The following is a 20382-nucleotide window of genomic DNA, read 5'->3' on the forward strand; positions in this document are numbered from 1 at the left end:
CACTTAGTAAATGTGTGACCTTAGGCCGCTTTAATTAACCTCTCTGAATACTAGTTTCCTTTTCTGTAAAATAGGGGAAATAATTCTGCTTTTCTGACGTGGTTGTTGTAAGGATTGAACAAGATAAAAAATGCATGGAAAGCATTAGCCCAGGCACTGTCAGGTTGAAGGTGTTCAACCCATAATGATGGCGTTAGACCCATCTCTCTCTCTAAGCCTATGTAAATCTTCTCACAAGGCCACATTTGAGATGCACCCGCCCCTCTGTGAGACCTTCCTGACCAGGGCTGTAGAGCACCTGTGGGCTGGACCCGCTTTTGATGTTCAGAACATATTGTCTTATTGGTTTCTTCTGTGGGTGAATACGGACAGAGGTGATGACCCCTCTCACCATCCCACATGGTGTCCTCCCTCCCCATCTTGACTAATTATGACTTTTCACAAGTGTTCGTGGGGAATAGAGGCAATGATGGAGAGGAGCTTGTGACTCAGTGTTGGTAGCATCACGATGGTTCTTTGGAACTTGTTTAGAGCCCCTTGGTCTCTGGCCCTGGCTATTGGATGGGACCTGCTCCCAGGACACCTAAACCCCAGTGCAGTCAGTGGGCAGCAGAGGCAAGGAGCTGAGTGGAGGAGGGGGCAGCAGGTGCTTTGCTAAGGCTGAGCCTCCCCAGGGAGTTGGGGGAGAAGGGGGTGGCAGAGCTCAGTATGTGGCCACAGGACCTTTGTGCAGCCTGCCAGATGTCTCACTCACCCTCATTACTTTGCACTGGGCCACAAGATGCTTTTGTAGCCAGCAGGGCTTTCCTCCCAAGCATCATCCAATCCACAAAGGTCCCTTTCATGCCCCACAGATGCCTCCCCAGTTGCCAGGGGAGATTGAGAAACTCAGTTGCCAGAACTGCAGATGGAAGGGCTTGCCATGGGATAGCTTCCAGGAGAGGGCCCTGACGAGGGGAAGGTGATTCATGGAGTGGAGTGCACTGCTCACCCCTCTCCCCTGTCTGGGTGTCTTTCAGGAGTCATGGCCGGTTTCAACATGGGGGGTGACCTCCGGGAGCCCGCTGCCAGCATCCCCCTGGGCTCCCTAGCAGCTGTTGGCATCTCGTAAGTAAGTTCCCCTGGTGGCAATCCACTGGAGAGAAGGAGAGAAAACCCGAGGCAAAAGAGGGGATTGCCCCTTTTGTTCTGAGAGTGCCCCAACTGTGGCCAATCTATTTCATATTCCAATTCTCCTTTTAACACTCAGCCGGCTGGAAAATTCACGTCTGGTGGGTTTAGACCCCCTGCCTGGGAATGCAGGAGGAGGAGGATGAATCCTTTCTTTCCTTTCTCCTCAGCCTCCTGCCCCTCCTCCTCCCCCACTTCCATTTTGAACTTGGGGATTTTTTAACCATTGACTTTCCAGGATTGTTGGGAGGAACAGAAAGGTGAAGAGTTCTGCCGTCAGGTTGGGGTTTCTACCCCAGCTCTGCTGCTGGGGGGCTGGGTGATATGCTGAACAATGTACTTAGCTCTCTGAGCCTCTGTTTCCTTCTCATAAAATGGGGATAATGGGAACCTGTGTACCCCAGAGACTGTGGCGCAGCCTCTGTGTGCGAAGACACGTGGCAGGCTGGCCTCCCCTCAGCTCACCTCCCCGGCACCACCCCAAGGCTCTCAGGGTTTTAGTTCCCACCGCGCCACCTACACGAGCAGACTGAGTGGCCTTGGAGCTGCTTCTGACCTTCCAGAGTCTTCTGTTTTACTCTCTGTGCCCCAGGAAGAAGCTTCTCTGCCTTCACTGTGTGGATGTGAGAGGCGTAGACGTGCCGATGACTTGAGAAGTGAAAAGTGCCTGTGTTACTTTAAGTGTGGTACTTCGAAATACGACTATGTGCGTTTCATAAACGCTGAATTTGCTCTCAGCTTATTAGAGTGGCCCTACTGCGTCGGGCACACAGCACCAGTCCGATGTGTGTTAAGTAGGGCTGCATGCTGGCAAGAGAACGAAGGCCACAGAGAACGCTCGGGTGTTGGGAAGGACAGAGAAGAAAGAGTCCTGCCTCATTTTGGGGTCAGAGCTGGGAGGTCCCGGGACGGACCTTTGGCCCGTCCTTTCACTGCCCAGATGGGAATGAGGCCGCGGGGATCATGTGACTTATTCAAGGTCACAGGGCATCTGGGGCAGAGCCAGGTCACCGCTGCCCTTTTCACACTGGGCCCAGCTCTCTGTCATCCGGGATCCAAGGAACGGTGGGACTAAGAAGTCTGCAGGGGTGCAAAGGGGGGCTGTGGGGTTGCCGGTCACCCCTGCCTGAGTCCAGGCAACCTGGAGGCCAGAGGGGTCTCCTGTTCCCCACTCCCAACACCCTCAGTGCATCTTTCTTCTTTAATGTAACAAAGAGACAAAACAATCATACATTCTTTGGCAAGAGATATGCTAGAGGGGAAATAGTGCTGGGAGCCCCCTCAGACAAGCCAGAGAGGCTTCATGACTGGCCTTTCTCTTTCCTTCTGAGACGGGTCCCCGCGGGAACCCGGGGGGCTGAGTGCGGTGGGTTGGGATGTGCTTGGCTGAAGTCGGGGGGGGGGGTTGTAAGCTCTGCTCCACTCTTGGGGTTTTTGCAGGTGGTTTCTGTACCTTGTATTCGTCTTCCTGCTGGGCGCTGCCTGCACCCGAGAGGCCCTTCGCTATGACTTCCTGATAGCAGAAAAGGTGGGTGAGTCCTGCTCTGCCGACCAGCTCAGTCTGCTGCGTCTTGCGTTGGCTCCCATCTACTAATAGCTGCCCCCCGCCCCCTGCAGTCCTGCCTGGGAATCCAGAGAGGCCTGGGCCAGGACTGAAGTGGGGGCTGAGGGGGGCAAAAATACGGAAAAGGTACAGATTTTTCTTATGGGTCAGGGGACTAAATAAGAGGAACAAAAGTATCTCTTCCTGTCAAAGATCAGGACAGAAACAAAGAATGCCCTGAGCGCAAACCCCGAGCTCAACCAGTTGGCCCTTCATCTTTGCCACTCGCGTCACCTTCCGCCATGAGCAGAAAGGGCTGCTCACTGGAAGCAAGTAAAGGAGGAGGCCGAGGGGTGGGAAGGAGGCAGCAAAGTGGAGGGAGCTGGAGGAGGTCCAGTGACAGGGGGAAGCCCACCCTGCCCTCTGCAGACCTTGACTCGATGGGCTCTCCCCAGGAGTGGGCTGGCTGTAACACCTTTGTTTCTAGAGCAGTGGACCCTGCCAGAAGCCGATTAGCAAATTCCTCACATTCCACAGCTGCCCCTTAACAGGCTGGAGGTCAGGTGACAGTGAAGGACACTCATTTGGCATCTCTAGAACCTAGGAGAATAAGATTCCCAGATGCTTTTCTGGAAATCCCCCAAAACTCCTACCTTCCCTTAAGTTCTTGGAGGAAAAGTGGACCCTGAGATTCCTGTCATTTATCAGAGAAATGTAGAAGGCTAGGAAAGTTTTCCTAGTTAACTCCCGAGTGTTTCTGCTCAGATTTTGGGAGAAAGTAGCACTTTCTCTCGGTGTGAGGCTTTGCAAAGCCACCTTGCTGATCTTCACAGAGGACCGCTGACTGGGGCAGCCTGGGGCAGGAAACTCTGAACTCTCTTTTTAGAGCTACATTTGGGCTTGGTTTCCACATTAGCACAGGTTTCTTTTTAAGATATGTAGGTGACAATGTAAAGATGATCTATGTTTTCAGGGGTCTTGACTCTGAAAGCAGGTTTTGAAAGGGGGAGCAGCTCAGGTGGTGAGGGCACTCTCTCCACGCCCTTCCCGGGACCAAGGTCTTAGACCCCCAGCGAGACACCTCCTCTCAGGGAAGGAATCTGCGGCCCTCATTTATACCTCATGCAAGCTTCCATCTTGAGTTTCATCTCCCACGGGCCTTTTCTCTAATCGTGGAATGAAAAGCTTGGCTGCGTCAGAGGAATTAAAGGCCTCGGGGAACAGCTGATGCTTTGACCAGGGGGTCTGCCTGCTGTGGTCTGCTACTTGCCAGTGGCTAGCTAGCTCAGCCTGCCTCTAAAGCGGGTTCCTTTCTAGTAGATTCCCTCACAGAGGTCCTTTCAACCATTCGAGGCTCTGATATGGATGGAATAAGGCAAATTATGCCTTGGTCTGGGGGCTCCTCTCTCCCCTCCTTCCCCTCCTTTGCAGAGAGAACTAAGAACAGGTATACGGGAGGGGAGGCAGCCTGTATCCAAGGAAGGCCACCACAGGAGAGTAAAAACATCTCCACGGACAGCTCGGGAAAGCCTTTGTGGGTGGAAATTCCACCACTAATAATAGCCACCTGAGCTGGCGGAAGCTTGTTTGGAATGCCACCTGTCCTAGGCGTTGAAACAGGTAGGCGAACATTTAGCCGGTGGGGGCACCTGCTAAACCACGCTGGGCACTAATGTGTGGGAGTGCCATTGTGTGCACACCAGGCGGAGAGGTGGAGGGTTCGGGCTTTGGAGGGGGATGGACCGTTTCCTAGAAGAGGCGGTTGTAAAGGCTGTCAAGTCAGGAAAAATACTGCTCTTGGTTCTCAGTAGCAAACAGGGGCTGGTACAGCAAGTAAGTATACAGTGGAAGAACCCACCAGGGCAACTCCAGAAAGGGGCACTGTGCTGAGCTGCTGCCCCCCGGGCTGCCCCCTGCAAAGGGGACTGCACAGGATTTACGCCCCCCCCCCCCCCCCCCCGCCGCCGGAGCCTCCAACCTTGGCTGCCCTCCCTTTTTGCTCTCTGATGTCCCTCCTTGGGACGGACTCGGCTGCAGTAGCAGGTCTGTACTCAGCAGCGAGCTGGGCCGCGAAAGGTTTCACTAGCAGCGCCTGGGGAAGGGGGTGGTGCAACAAGGTACGAGCGCACGGTCTCCTCCGTGGTCCCTCGACTCGGCTTACCACCCTCGGGGTCACTGTTATCTCCGCTGCACATCTTAGCCGTGGCCTGGGTTCTGAGCCAGCCCATCTCTGAGCTCTCCTGGGCCCTGAGGAAGCAAGGCCTCCTCAGTCTGGTCTGTGTGTCCTGAGGGTCTCACCCTGGGGCAGAGACCAAGCAGGCCTCCAGGACGCTCCCCTTGATGCTGGCTCTCAGGAAGCTCCGCCGAGCACTTCTCGGTCTTTCTGTCGGGTGCTTTCTGCCAGAACGCTTATCTTCAGTGGCTGCTGGCTGCCCTGAATTCCTTTCCACTGACCTGCAGCTGGTCGGTTCATCTGTTTCTTTTTTGGTTTCCGCAGCTTCTCAGATCTATTTCTAATGATTTGTCTTCCCAGCCTACGGTTTCTCTAAGAAGTTTCTTTTTTGCTTTATATTCCTACCCCACATAAACTTTTGCCTGGTTCTTGGGTGTCAGTCTCCATAGTGTTATGCTTTTTTTTTCTTTTCTTTTTTTTTTTTTAAGTAGGCTCCACACCCAACACGGGGCTTGAACTCACAACCTCTTGATCAAGGGTCGCCTGCTCTACCGACAGAGCCAACAAGCTGCCCTGTAGTGTTACGCCTTTTCAAAAGTCTTTAGAGCAAGGAGCCCGATGCGGGGCTCGATCCCAGGACCCTGGGAACATGACCTGAGCTGAAGGCAGATGCTTAATGACTGAGCCACCCAGGCACCCCTTTTTTGTGGTGGCTCTGAGGTAATCTATGTAAAGCACAATACTTGGTACACAGTAGGTGCTTATTAAATATTGCCTCCTCTGAACACTCCTTAATGGGGATAACCTTATAGGTAGGACATATTTTTTTCCTACAAGTCCACCATATTTAACTGGATAGGAAAAAAAAAGTCAATCCCAATATTATTCAGTTATAGAAAGAGGAATTGTATGAAGAACAGGTATTAGCAGAGGTAAAACTAAATAGATTAAATAACTGTTTTGGAATAAACTTGTATACAGTCCAGGAAAAAAAGAAATTTATTAAACATCAAAAAGACCAAATACTTTAGGAAGCCTGGAGCTTGCCAACCAGCAAAATAAGAACAAACTAAGTAGGAAAAGTACCCCCAAAGCATCGTTGTTAAAAAGGAGGTATCCCACCAAGTAAACTCTAATCATTCTTAGATTTGACAGTCATGGTTTCAGGTGTTCAGGAGGGACCTGGAGCGCCCACGGTGGAGGGTGGGGGCGTCGGGGGGCAGGGTTGGCAGCTGGTGAAGGAGGAAGCTGCTCAGCCTTGCCCATCCAGCCCAGCCTGGCTGTCCTCTGCTCTCCCTCATGGACACAGAGCTGTCTCTCAGGAAGTAAAGCCACCTTTATTTCCTTCTGGAAAATGGCTATCAAGTGAGAGAAAACTTGACTGAAAGTTGAGATATCGGTCCTTCTGTGAAGCTGGGCCAGTTTGAGGAAACTCTTGTCTGTGGAAGTCTGATGAGGGAGAAAACTAGGGGACCATGAGACAATTTGGGACTGTAAGAGCTTCCGGATGTACTCCTCACTGATGTCAAGGGGCCATAGGAATCGGATGAGGCAGGATGAGCACCTTGCAAATGACTTTGAATGCGATCCTTCAGGAGAAAGGAACGGCCGGTGGACAGGTGAGATTTCTTCAGGACTGAAGCTCTGATGGTAGCTGGCATAAAATATAAAAAGCAAGGAGATGGAATTATAATTTTCATCAGGAGTTACTGAAGGAAGAAGTTAGGGTAGTTCATACCTCAGATAATTTTGGAGAGATAGATTTTTGCTCAAACAGCTGTATGACAGAGGGGTACTTTTTTTCCCCCTAAAAAACTGTTGACACACATCTGCTCAAATAAATGCTCACTTCATCTCCACGGGCATAGTTCGTAAGCTCACAGTTCCGTATGAAGAGAGAAAGTGATTAAATTCTACAAGGGCTGGAAGCAAAGCTGTGTAGGTCACTGTTGTACCTATAACGTCTTACCCTGTGCCTAGCGCTGGGCCAGGTCTGTCACCTGTCCTCAGCAAATGCTCCCGTGGATGGATGACGGGAAGGAAGGGACAGGATACACGTGGGAGAGAGAGAGAATGGAGTTTTTATAATTGATCCACACACGACAACCAACATTTCATTTATTTTTCAGAAAACTGACAGAATAATAGTTTTATATAAAAGATTGTCGAGTGAACAGACCATTGTAAACACAGTTGCCACACTGGACATAAACAAGTCACTGTGCCTGGACAGTCCCGTCTCTGGCCCCCAGCCGAGAGTTTCTGCAGGAGTCCCAGGGAGTGTCTGTGGGGAGGCAAACATGGGCATCTCTGTAGCACCTGGAACTAGAGACTCCAGTTTCCTGGGTCAGCCCCACACGAGGAGGAAGCCAGACTAGGCAGTCTCACTTCCAACCTGAGTAATGGACAGGCTTTCAATGAAAACAAATTTTTTTTTAACACAAATATATATAACCTTTTGGATAAGAAGCAATAAAATTTCTGCAAGGAGATATCATGTCTCCTGGAGAATTCTCTGAAGGGACAGTGCAGTGGTTCCGATGCACCTTGCCCAGCGGTTCTCTACCCTGGATGCACATTAGAATTGCCTGGAGGGTTTTTGAAAAATCAGTGACGTCTGTGCCCCACCCAACACTGATAAAGCCAAACCTCTTGGACTGATTCTTTGGTATAGCTGGAGTGGAGAACTCCTAGTTGCATTTTCTAAAAGCTTTTGATAGGGCGCCTGGGTGGCTCAGTTGGTTAAGCGACTGCCTTCGGCTCAGGTCATGATTCTGGAGTCCCGGGATCGAGTCCGGCATCGGGCTCCCTGCTCGGCGGGGAGCCTGCTTCTCCCTCTGACCCTCCCCCCTCTCATGTGCTCTCTCTCTCATTCTCTCTCTCTCAAATAAATAAATAAAATCTTTGGGAAAAAAAAGCTTTTGATAAAATTTTATCACAGAGTCTATGTATTTTTTTTTCAATGTAATCTGTACCCACAATGTGACCCCGAGATCAGGAGTTGGATATTCCACCCACGGAGCCAGCCAGGCACCCGAGTCTAGGTATTTTTAAAACTAATGAATACAGGATGCGTTTGGTCGCGAAAACAGAAACAAACGTTCGAGGTGAAGAACTGCATCCCAGAATGGATCAGGGGTTGATAATGGAAGCAGTTTATCTAACGATTTTGTGAGGCCTCCAGGGCATGAGTCGCGAAGCCTCACGAATTTCGTGGGCACCACGAAGCCTGTGGTGTGGTGGGGCAGGGGCAGGACGCACGAGCGGCAGGAGCCTGTGTTCTACGGCAGGAGAACCCCCTCGTGTCACGGACTACATCACAGGTGGGGGTTACTCTGGTGTCAATGAAGAAAATACACAGGGGACATTCACTGGGGATGAGATGAGGTCCTGCATTTAGGGAAAAGTAATCCACACTGAAATGAGGGACAAGTTAGGCTCTGTAGTGGACCTGAGTCATGTCCATCAGGCCCCTGGCATCCCTGACCGTTTGGGGGTCATTCCACCTATATATGATCTTGGAGGGAGTGAGCCTCATATAATATTACAGAAGCCCCTCTCTTGCCCGTCCCTTTGTGGCCCTGTTAGGGCATGTGATCTAGATTAGACCCATCAGATGCTCCAAGTATCATGAATGAGGCAACGAAGAAGGGATGATGGGAATTCATCCGCAGGACAGCAGGGTGCTGGTAACTTCCTGGCCAGAGCGTTCCTCTTCCAGAGTCCCAGTTGCACCTCTGGGCTTGGGTCTTGTTCCTTTCCACACCTGATCTTTCAGCCTCGTGATGTGAACCTCTAGTGTCCTACAAGTATATTCTTTTAAAAATATATTGTTTCCTGGACGCCTGGGTGGCTCAGTCGGTTAAGCGTCTGCCTTCGGCTCAGGTCATGATCCCAGGGTCCTGGGATCGAGTCCCGCATCAGGCTCCCTGCTCCGCGGGGAGCCTGCTTCTCCCTCTGCCTCTGTCTCTCTCTCTGTCTCTCACGAATAAATAAAAAAAATAAAATCTTTAAAAATATATTGTTTCCGATCAGGAATCCTGGCTGGTGCAGGTTTTCCATAATTTATGAGCCAGGAAAGAGGTCTAGCCAGAAGCTGGTATCCCGTGTAGCTCGATGCCACTGAGCCAGTGACGGCTAAAGCAGGGGCATAAAAAGTGAGGTGAAGAAGCTTCATCGTGAAGGATGTGACAAGACCATGCAAATTAGAGCTAACCCCTCTGTGATAGCTGGACAAATGAGCAGTACTGGCCGCCGTGCCTATAGGAAAGCAGAATGGAGAAGGGCACCTCAAATAATCAGACGGCAGGGCCACTTCCCAGGGGGTCCAGAGGAGGGCCGGCTCAGGAGGGCGGGGCGGGTTTCTGACCCACAGCCTGGGGCCCAGCTGCGTGGCCAGCAGCGCTGATCTTTGCAAGTCAACACTAAGCGGAACAACGGTGCCCCCTCTTACTCTGTTAGTGACTTGTGGGCCACGTGGGTCATGGAGCTCATTCATTCATCCATTCAACATTTGTAGCTCTGCGTTGGCACCAAGTATACTAGGATGGGCAAGACAGGAGCCCTGCAGAGATGAGGCCTCTGGGGCCACTAGAGGAGACAGCATGCTAGGTGCGCCCCAAACTCAGGCTGAGGTGCTGCGGGGCCCTAAGGAGCAGCCACTGCTGTGAGGGTCTGCGGGAGGGTCTCATGGCGGAGGAGGGGATTGGGCTGAGTCTTAACGCACACCTGAGTGTAACAAGCATGGACAGAGGGTGGCAGCAGGCAGGGAAGTGAGCTGACAGAAGTCCGAGCGTGTGGCACATGGGGCTACGAAGGTCACAAACCAGGAAGGGCTGAGGGTGCCAGGGCGGTGGGAAGCCACTGGTATTTTTGTGGCAGTGGCATTCTGATCAGGTTTGAGTTTAGAGAGGTCACTCTGGCGGAGGCTTGGGGACAATTCAGAGTGGGTGGAGCTTAGAGGCGGGAGGCCAATTCGCATTGCAGTTTGCTAGTGGTCCTCAGAGTGTGCTCCCCAGACCCTCCGCATCAGCATCAACGGGGAGCTTGTTGGAAATCCAAATTCTTGGGCCCTTTCCTAGACCTACTTAATCAGAAACTCTGAGGTGGGGATCAGGAATCTGTATTTTTTTTTAATTTTATTTTATTATGTTATGTTAGTCACCATACAATACATCATTAGTTTTTGATGTAGTGATCCACGATCCATTGTTTTCATATAACACCCAGTGCTCCATGCAGAACGTGCCCTCCTTAATACCCACCACCGGGCTAACCCATCCCCCACCCTCTCCCCTCTGAAACCCTCAGTTTGTTTCTCAGAGTCCATAGTCTCTCAGGTTCGTCTCCCCCTCCGGTTCCCCCTCCCTTCATTTTTCCCTTCCTTCTCCTAATGTCCTCCATGCTATTCCTTATATTCCACAAATAAGTGAAACCATAGGATAGGTAACTTTCTCTGCTTAACTTATTTTTAGCATAATCTCCTCCAGTCCCATCCATGTTGATGTAAAAGTTGGGTATTCATCCTTTCTGATGGCTGAATAATATTCCATTGTGTATATGGACCACATCTTCTTTATCCATTCATCTGTTGGAGGGCAACAAGCCCTCTAGATGAGTCTAGTGCATGCTCAATTTGAGACCCTGTGTCATCCACACAAGAGGTGATGGTGGGCCAAACTGAAACAGTCATGGTATGAATGAAGTGGGGTGGGCCTGGGAATGTTGGAATCCTATCCAAGAGGTTGAATCTAGAGGACTAATGATCGATGGGGTGCAGATGGGTGGGTGCTAGGGGAGCAGAAAGGGACAAGTGGATTCTGGCATTGGGTAATGAAACTGCTTCCTCATACAGGTGTCCCTGGTAGGCTTCCTGTTCCTTTTGGGCTTATACATTTCATCCCTGGCCTCCTGTATGGGAGGACTCTACGGAGCTCCCCGGATCCTGCAGTGCATTGCCCAGGAGAAAGTCATTCCCGCACTGGCCTGTTTGGGGCAAGGGGTAAGTGACCTTTTTTTTTTTTTTTTTTTGAGAAAGGGACCTTTTGCTGTGAACCTGATTATCAGCCAGTAAATTGCTTAAGTCTCTCTGATTAGAGCCAGTAGTCAAGTTCTTCAGAGTGGGAGAAATGAGAATGCAAAGGTCATTCTCTCACCCCTGTCCTCTGGCCGCCTGAGGTTGGGGCCAGTTGGACAAAGCATCTGTCAGTGTCACAGCCACCAGGACCCCTTAGCACTGGGTTGGCTAACTGTCATCGTGACATCTGGGACCCTGAGCGGCAGGGAAAGGGAGTATCACATCCTTTAATAAAAACAAATTCAGGATCCTTTAAGTTCAGGATAGAAGGAAAAAAAATCTCTCGGTGAGGAGGGGAGTTGGACCTTGCTGCTCTAACTCTGCCCTTGAGATTCACCTTCCCTTTGGGGTTGCTCTATGACGATTTCCCACCCTTTGGGCCTCTGGGCCCCCGGGTCCCCATCGGTCCTCATTACCTGAACTCTCACTGATATAGTGTAGCTTGATTGAGTCATGGAATGATTGAATGAGACATTCCTAAAACCTAAGGGATGACAAAAGAGAAATAGAGAACCCCACTTCCCAATAATGTGGTTTTTATGCGATCGAGTTCATTTCTATCTTATTGGAGCACCACAGAGGCCCTCCCCACCCCCTTTCCACCCCAGACCCCTCGCTGTTAGGGCCAGCAGTCCTCCCTTACCATCCTCCTCTGCTTACGCATCAGTCAGCATGGGCCAGCTAGGAGCTCTGACTGTCACGTCTGTACCTTCTATGTTGTCTATGCCTTTTCTTTAATTTCATGTATTTTTATTAGGTAGTATATACACAGGGCTCAAAACCAAGAATGATATAAAAGGTATACATTGAGAATTTTTGCTCCTGTCACGAATCTTTTATCTCTTTCTTCACCTGCACCCTTACCCTATCAGTAGCTGTTTTTATTAGTTTTTTATGAATCCTTCTATTTTTTACACAAAGATAGTATTCTAATACATTGTTCTGTACCTTGCTTTTTTTCATTTAATATGGCTTGGAAATCATCTTTTCATATGGATGTTGAGAGCACTTTTTCATTCTTTTTTCATCGTGTGGATTTACCATAGTTTATTTAACCTGTTCCTATAGATCAACCCTTGTGTGGCTTCCAGTAAACAGTATTACAAGGAATAATTTTGTATGTGTGCATGTGTAATTATTTTACGTGCAGATGTATCTGTAGGATAAAGTTTCATAAGTGGATTTGCTGTGGCAAAGGGTAGATGCATTTTTAATTTTGATAGATCTTGCCAAAACACCTTTCATAGAATTTGTATCATTTTGTGCTTCTACCAGTAATGTTTAACAGTTCCTGCATCCCGACAGCCAGCATCACTCTTAGACACAGGACAAACACCCTGCTTTCTAGGACTCTGTTCTGGTCGTTGGCATAAGAAGTTCATGAGAACAAGGGGACATGCCCACCTGGATCCCATGCCCCGCTTCTGGATAGCCTAGGTGTGCTGCACTGATCATTTGCACTCTTGCCTGGAATTCTCTGCCCAGATGTTCTACAACCCACATCCAGGGTCTGCAAGGGCCTCTTCTCTGGGCCTGTCCTTTCTAGGACCAGGGAATGGGTCACAGTCCACATGTGGGTGTGAGGCCCCCACGGTATGGTCTGGGAAGGGCAGGGGGGGAGAGCTGCGGGTAGCCATCCTCCACTGGGGAACTCTGAGGAGTGCAAGGATTCTAAACTTGAACCTGGCCTTCCCCGTTGTCCTGAAGCTGTATTTGCAAAGGAAGGAGGATAGAACACGTTTGCTTTAACAGTCTGTTAGCTTGGTTTGTAATTGTGAATATTTAGACATAGGGTGTGTAGACCGCTGTTTGCCCTGGGTACCACATTATTAGCAATCATGGTTCATTGTCAGATGTGAATTTTTGCCAGTTGTGTAGTGAGAAATGGCATCTCAGGATCCTTGTGGTTTGCATTACTCTTATATGAACAAGGTTGGACCTCATTTCCTCTTAGAGTCATTTATATTTGTATGTTTTTAAGTTTTTAATTAAAAAAATTTTTTTCTGTAATTGTTGGTCTTTTTCTTCTCAGTTGCTAGAAGCTCTTCTTTTGTTAGGGAGGGTAACTCTTTGTGATATGTATTACAAATGTTTTCTCTAGTTTGTCACTTGCCCTTTAACTTTGAAATTTTTTCCTCCCAAAAGCGTCTTTACGTATGATTAGATTTTATTAGCACATTTTCTTTATTAATGGGAGAGATAAACTTTAAACTTTAAAAAATAAACTTTAAAAAAACGTTTTGAGGGATACCTGGGTGGCTCATTCAGTTAAGCGCCTGCCTTCAGCTCAGGTCATATCCCAGGGTCCTGAGATTGAGTCCCGCATTGGGCTCCCTGCTCAGCGGGAAGCCTGCCTCTCCCTCTGCCTGCAGCTTCCCCTGCTTGTTCTTTCTCTCTCTGACAGATAAATAAATAAATAAATAAAATCTTTAAAAATAAATAAAATAGAAGTGTGTGGTATAATTTTTTTTAAACTTTAAAAAATAAAAAAATTTTTGAGGGGCGTCTGGGTGGCTCAGTCGTTAAGCGTCTGCCTTTGGCTCAGGTCATGATCCCAGGGTCCTGGGATCGAGCCCCACATCGGGCTCCCTGCTCAGCAGGAAGCCTGCTTCTCCCTCTCCCACTCCCCCTGCTTGTGTTCCCCCTCTCGCTGTGTCTCTCTCTGTCAAATAAATAAACAAAATCTTCAAAAAAAATTTTTTTTGAGAGAGGGGTGCCTGGGTGGCTCAGTCAGGTAGCGTCCAACTCTTGATCTCAGCTCAGGTCTTGATCTCAGGGTCATAACTTCAAACCCCATATTAGGCTCCACACTGGGCATGGAAACTACTTAAAAAAAATTTTTTTTTAAAGATTTTATTTATTTATCTGAGAGAGAGCGCGCGAGAGAGAACACAAGCAGGGGCGGTGGAGAGGGAGAAGCAGCCTCCCCACTGAGCAGGGAGCCCAATGCGGGGCTCGATCCCAGGACCCTGAGATCATGACCTGTGCTGAAGGCAGACGCTTAACTGACTGAGCCACCCAGGCGTTCCCCCACCCCCATTTTTTTTTTTTTTTTTTTTTTTTGAGGGAGAGATTCAGCATACAGAAAAGAGCATAGGACCAATATGAACGGTTTAAAGAATAACTGAAGTGAAACTCCCAGCCGCTGGATGCCACCCTCCACATGCGCTCTCTCCTCCGAGCCCCGTCCCTCTCCCCGTGGTAGCTATAGCTCCTGACCTGACTTCTGTGATCAAAATTTCCTTGCTTTCTTTATGGCTTTACCCAGGAGTGGGCAAAATTTTTCTGAAAAGGGCCAAATAGTACTTCAGACTTCACAGGCCCTATGGTCTCTGTCACAACCATTCAACTCCGCAGTTGTATCTCAGAAGTAACCACAGGCAGACACACCTGTTGCGGTAGGTGTAGCTGTGTTCCAATCCAACTTTTTCATGGACACTGAAATTTGAATTTCATGTGATTTTCGTGTGTCTTAAAATACTGCTCTTCCTTTGATTTTTTTTCCCCCAACTGTTTAAAAATGTAAAACCTTTCTTAGCTCGTGGGCATGCATAAACAGATGGTGGCCAGATGGCCCGGGAGCCATAGTTTGCTGACCCCTGGTTTGCTTGCTACATATGCATCTCTAAACAGAATTGTTTGATTTTGCCTGTCTTTAAACTTTATATAAATGTGGCATGCCTCTTTCACTCAACATTATGAGAGCCATCCACATTTTTGCTCGGAACAGCAACTTGTTTCTTATCATCCCTATCTAGCATTTCCTCATTTGCTAGAATTTATTTCTCCATTCTGCTGTTGATGGACATTTGGGTTGTTTCCGATTTGGAATCGCTACAGACAGTACAACGAACATTCTTATACTAGTAGACAGGTTCACAGGTAGAGGTCTTCCAGACTATATACCCATTATTGGAATTGCTAAGCTATAAGGTATGTATATTTCCACTTACTAGATAATACCAAAGTCTTTTTCCAAAGTACTTGTACTAATTCACACCCCTATCAGCGGTGGATAAGCGTTCCTGTCCCTCTATGTTTGTTCCAGTGCTTGATATTATCATACTTTTTAATTCTTGCCAATCTGGTGGGGTTTAATGGAATCTCCCTGGGGTTTTTTTTTTTTTTTTTTTAAAGATTTTATTTATTTATTTGAGAGAGAGAGAACACATGAGAGGGGATAGGGTCAGAGGACAAAGCAGACTCCCTGCCGAGCAGGGAGCCCGATGCGGGACTCGATCCAGGGACTCCAGGATCATGACCTGAGCCGAAGGCAGTCGCTTAACCAACTGAGCCACCCAGGCGCCCCCTCCCTGGGGTTTTAATTTGCATTTCCTTGATTACTTAATGAGGTTGGGTACCCTTCAATATGTTTAATAGACATTCTTTTGCTCGTTTGTTTGTTTGTTTTTTAGTGGATTGTCTGTCTTCTAATTATTTTGTAAGGATTCTTTGATATTCTGGGTTACCCTTTGTCAGCTGTTTGTGTTGCAAATATCTTTTCCCATTCTGTGGCTTGTTTTTTCATCCTTGACGATGTCTTTTGGTCACAGAAGTTCATGTTTGACTGTTATTAACACTTCACAAGCTGCCCTTATCAACGTCTTGGCCTGGATCATTAACATTTCCTTCAGCTTACATAACACCCTTCTTTTAAGTTCTCTGCAGTTTCTAAGGATTTACTTTATTCTTAATAGTTTTATTGTTAGAGTATGTTGAACAGCTGCAGCAAATCTACCCAAAAATGTAATCCTCAAAGTCAGTAAAAGTGTATTTTTACTTCTTATTTTTACCTCCCAGGATTTTACTCTGAAGCTCTTGGGCAGGTGTTTTGGGTCAACAGGGTCTCTGACCCTCGGAGACTCAGGCTGATGACTTTGCTTTCATCCTGTGATTTCCAAGGTTGCTCTCTCTTCTGACCGTCAGGAAGGGGGAATGCACCTGGAGGAACACATGTGGGGGGGTTACAGGTCTGATCTGGAAGTGGCTTCCAGGTCTGCCCCTCCCCTTGCAGACTGTTGGCTGTAAAGGAGGGGAGAGCAGTGGTGAGATCCCATATATATCTAAGGATAAAGCTGACAGTATTTGCTGATGGAGATTGAGAGAATGAGAAAAGGCATCAAGAATTTTGCTTGACTGAGAAGCCGGAAGGATGGAATTGCTATTTTCTGAGACAGAGACTACAGAAGAAGTAGATTTGATGGGTGGGAGATTGGGGGGTGAGCAGTTTGGTTTGGAACATTTGAGACCCTATTAGACATCAGCTGGAAATGTTGAGTAGACAGTTGAATATTTAAGTCTAGATTTCAGGAGAACATTTCAGGCTGGAGATTCAGATGTGGGAGTTAAGAGCATAACACTGGTATTTAAAGTCAAGAGCCTGGTTGACATCACGTAGGAAGGGAATATAGATAGAGAATAGAAGGGGCTCTAGGATGGAGCCCTGGGCTACTTTTTATTTTTTATTTTTTTAGATAGAGGGAGAGGGAGAGAGAGAATCCCAAGCAGCCTCCATGAGCTGAGCCGCTGAGATCATGACCTGAGCTAAAATCAAGAGACGGATGCTTAACAAACTGAGTCATCCAGGTGCCCTGCCCTGGGCTACTTTATTTATTTTTAAATTCAATTAATTAACATAGTGAATAGTGTAAAATATAGTGTAGAGGTAGAGTTCAGTGATTCATCAGTTGCATGTAACACCCTGTGTTCATTACATCACGTGCCCTCCTTAAGGCCCATCAATCACCCTGTGACCCCATCCCCCTACCCTCCTGCCCTGGGCTACTTTAAATGTAGATTTCAGAGATGTGGAGAAGCCAGTCCTGGAAACTAATGAGGAGGGAGGCAAATCAGGAGAAGCAAGGCAAAGAAAGTCTTTCAAAGACCAAGGAGTGATCAGCTGGGGCTAATGTAGTTCTTAGGTCAAGGAAGATGAGGACCCAGAAGTGATTATTGCTTTGGGCCCAAGAACCATTTGAGTGCCTGTGATGAATAGTTTCTGTGGAGCGACAGATTCTATGGAGTTAGCGCGTATTTACCACTCCTGTTCTCCTGCAGGTCCCCACACTCACCTCCATTAATAACAGACGTGTGTGAGTGCGTGTGTGGGAGCATGTGTATGTTTAGTTTCACAATTTCCCCACCACAGCCACCGGTGATTCTGTCCCATCTTCCAGACTCTGCCATTCCCCTTCAGGCCCTTTTCTCCATTATAATCTGGGAACTTTGCACCACTTTGATTTCCAAGACTGGTGCTAAAACCCAGTGAAAAACAAAAGGAGAAATATTTGGGAAGTCCAAGTTCTATATGGTAATGCCCCATATTAATAGTTACAAATACAACCAATATCCATGGTGTGTTGGGAGCCAGCTGTGTGTCAGTGCTGTGTCGAGCATTTTATGTGCATTAGCTCTGATCTCCCAATAATCCCATGAGTTGAATATTATTATCCCAAGTTTGTAGACAGTTATTAGCTGATTGCTGGAATCACAGTCGAAGTGGTTGGGCCATTATGAGTTGTATTTCTGTCGTGTAATGTGATTTTCTTCTGAAATTGCATAGTCCTGCATGTTATTTTTGTTTCTGCAGAAAGGGCCGAATAAGACACCTGTAGCTGCCATCTTCCTGACCAGCTTAGTGACCATGGCCTTTGTCCTTGTGGGCCAGGTGAATGTGTTGGCCCCCATCGTCACCATCAATTTCATGCTGACGTATACTGCAGTGGACTACTCCTACTTCTCCCTGTCCATGGTTCCCTGCAGCCTTCCCCAGGTGTCTGAGTCAGTGCACAAGGAGGGCCCAGGAGCTCTCCGCTGCTCTGAGCACCTGCTCTTGGAGAAGGCTCCCAGCTATGGCTCTGAGGGCACGGCCCAAAGCCTCCCTGAGGGCACTCTGCTAGAAGTCACTGGAGACGTGGATCCGCTCCTCCGGCTAACCAGGAAGCTTGAGACTAGCCGGCCGAGGCAAGGAGGCAGCGACGGGATCCCAGAAAGTAAGAAGGGGAACCACAAGAAGGCCACCAAGCAAACCCTACAAGATAGCTTCCTGTTGGACCTCAAGTCCCCAGCTTCCTTCCCTGCTGAGGGCTCTGACAGATTGCCTACTGCCTCCTGGGAGGGACAGGAGGCCTACTGGAATAAGCAGAGTGCCAGGAGTGAAGGGGTTCTGCCTGGAGGACCATGTACTGAACTTGTCCCTGAGCCGAGCAACCAGCCTGTCCCAACTGGAGAAGGTGAGTGCCTTGAAATCTCATTAGGGCCTCCTCATTTGAGATGACCACCTGCCTGGTTATCACAACCCCTTTTCATGCCCTTAGCCAGTTCACTTTATACCTGGGTTTAAAATCCTTGTCAATTTTTTGTGATATTTATTTTTTAAAGTTATATGCAGGGGGTGCCTTGGTGGCTCAGTCGTTAGGCGTCTGCCTTTGGCTCAGGTCATGATCCCAGGGTCCTGGGATCGAGCCCCGCATCGGGCTCCCTGCTCGGCGGGAAGCCTGCTTCTCCCTCTCCCGCTCCCCCTGCTTCTGCTCCCTCTCTCGCTGTGTCTCTCTCTGTCAAATAAATAAATAAAAATAAAAAATAAATTAAAAAATAAATAAAGTTATATGCAAACATCAGCTGCATTTGTAATTCTACTCTGTTACAGTTGATTTTAAACAGAAATTTCTGTCTACTCTTGTACAGTAGAGCTGGGAGCCATGGCTAATAATTGAACATTAATTTCATTTTACTCAAAAATCAGCTGAGATATAATATCAACACAAGTGAGACCAATTTTTCCTTTCAAGAGAAGTGGAAATGTAACAAACTGTCTGCCTTAGTAGGTTTTGTCTGTGGAAGATGAATCTCCCAAACCAGGCAAGAGGGGATGGAGAAAAGATGGCTAAAGGAACACAGCTCTGCTTTGCTTTCTCAGATCTACAAACATGGAAGCACAGAAAAAGACTCTCAAAGAGAGGCTTACAGGTCATGAGAAATTCTGAGAGAAAGAAAGAATTCATAATTTTGAGTCTTCCACATTTTAGGTGCTTTACATATGTTATTTCATGTAATATGATAGATATTACATTTTTCCATTTTACAAATGAAGATCCCGAGGCCCAGTGAGGCCACAGAGAAGTCTCAGAGCTCATACTTTGCACAGCCGGGTGTCATACCCAGGTCCACCTGTATTGGAAGCCCATTACTTTTCTCTCTATTACCTGGCCCCGTGAGATCTATATTGACAAGTGTGAGCAAAGAGGAGGAGACAGAGGGACATAGACAGAGATGTCTAAAAACAAATACTTTACATTCTCCCATACACTTGCTTTCCTTCTTTCCCTCCAAATTGGTGGGAGGTTTTTAATGATAGGAGCATTATTAAAATTTTAAGAATTATTTTATTTTCATCAAAGCAATAGGTGTACAGTTTAATAAGCCAAGTGGAATTAGAAGTAACCTAATTGGGGTTCCTGGGTGGCTTAGTCAGTTGAGCATCCGACTCTTGATTTTAGCTCAGCTCATATATCTCAGGGTTGTGGGATCAAGCCCCACTTTGGCCTTTGTGCTTGCATGGAGTCTTCTTGAGATTCTTTCTCTCCCCCTCTCCCTCTGCCCCCTCCCTGCTCACGCACCTGCGCTTACACACACGTGCGCATATGCTCTCTCTCTAAAATAGTCTTAAAAATAAAATAAAATATCTTTTTAAAAAGTAACATAATCAGAAATAGTAGCCCCCACTCTTCTATACCATCCCTTGTGCCCTGCTCTGCTCCCTAGTCCCACTCCCAGAAAACCCCCCTTTCTTTCTTTCTTTTTTTTTTTTTTTAAGATTTTATTCATTTATTTGACAGAGAGTGAGAGAGCACAAGCAGGGGGAGCAGCAGAGGGAGGGAGATGCAGGCTCCCTGCTGAGCAGGGAGCCCAGTGCGGGCTTGATCCCAGGATCCTGAGATCATGACCTGAGCCCAAGGCAGACGCTTAACAGACTGAGCCACCAGGTACCCAATCCCCCTTTCAACCAAAAAGTTGCTTCTTCCATTAACCTTCATGTTACTAAATAATATATTTGTATTTCTACTTCTTGATATGTCAGTTTCAGATGTCATCTTTTGACTTCCTATTACGGTAAATGAAGTTTTAATTCATTTATGCCACTCTGACTTCTCATCCAATGTCCCAGAGTACATATATCACGGTTTTTGATTAACTTAATAGCTAATATTCATGTGATCATGATTAAGTAAATATTGCTTAACTCTGAGCCATATATTATACTATGATTACATTTTCTTTTTGTTCAACTTTTTCTATTTCCTGGAGTTAATAATTGCCTTGTTCTTAATTTGATTGGTTTTCTGTAAAATCATTTTTCTCTAAATGCTTGACCAGATATATCAAATACCTCTTAATGTTATTTTCCAAGTGCTCAAATTC

The 20382-nt window shown here is 47.5% G+C and overlaps 1 protein-coding gene across 1 annotated transcript in view; it reads left to right on the forward strand.

Annotated features, from left to right (window-relative positions):
* SLC12A8 (solute carrier family 12 member 8) overlaps positions 1-20382 on the forward strand; it is a 124579-nt gene that overhangs the window by 75103 nt on the left and 29094 nt on the right. The window contains exons 6-9 of the mRNA XM_034990787.1: positions 1020-1107; positions 2611-2698; positions 10741-10887; positions 17552-18194. Coding sequence (XP_034846678.1) covers positions 1020-1107; positions 2611-2698; positions 10741-10887; positions 17552-18194 — 966 coding nt within the window. The remainder of the gene's footprint in view (positions 1-1019; positions 1108-2610; positions 2699-10740; positions 10888-17551; positions 18195-20382) is intronic.

Source organism: Mirounga leonina, unplaced genomic scaffold (genome assembly GCF_011800145.1).
Source record: "Mirounga leonina isolate KUSES-001 unplaced genomic scaffold, KU_Mleo_1.0 Mir_115, whole genome shotgun sequence".
Taxonomy (NCBI): Eukaryota; Metazoa; Chordata; class Mammalia; order Carnivora; family Phocidae; genus Mirounga; species Mirounga leonina.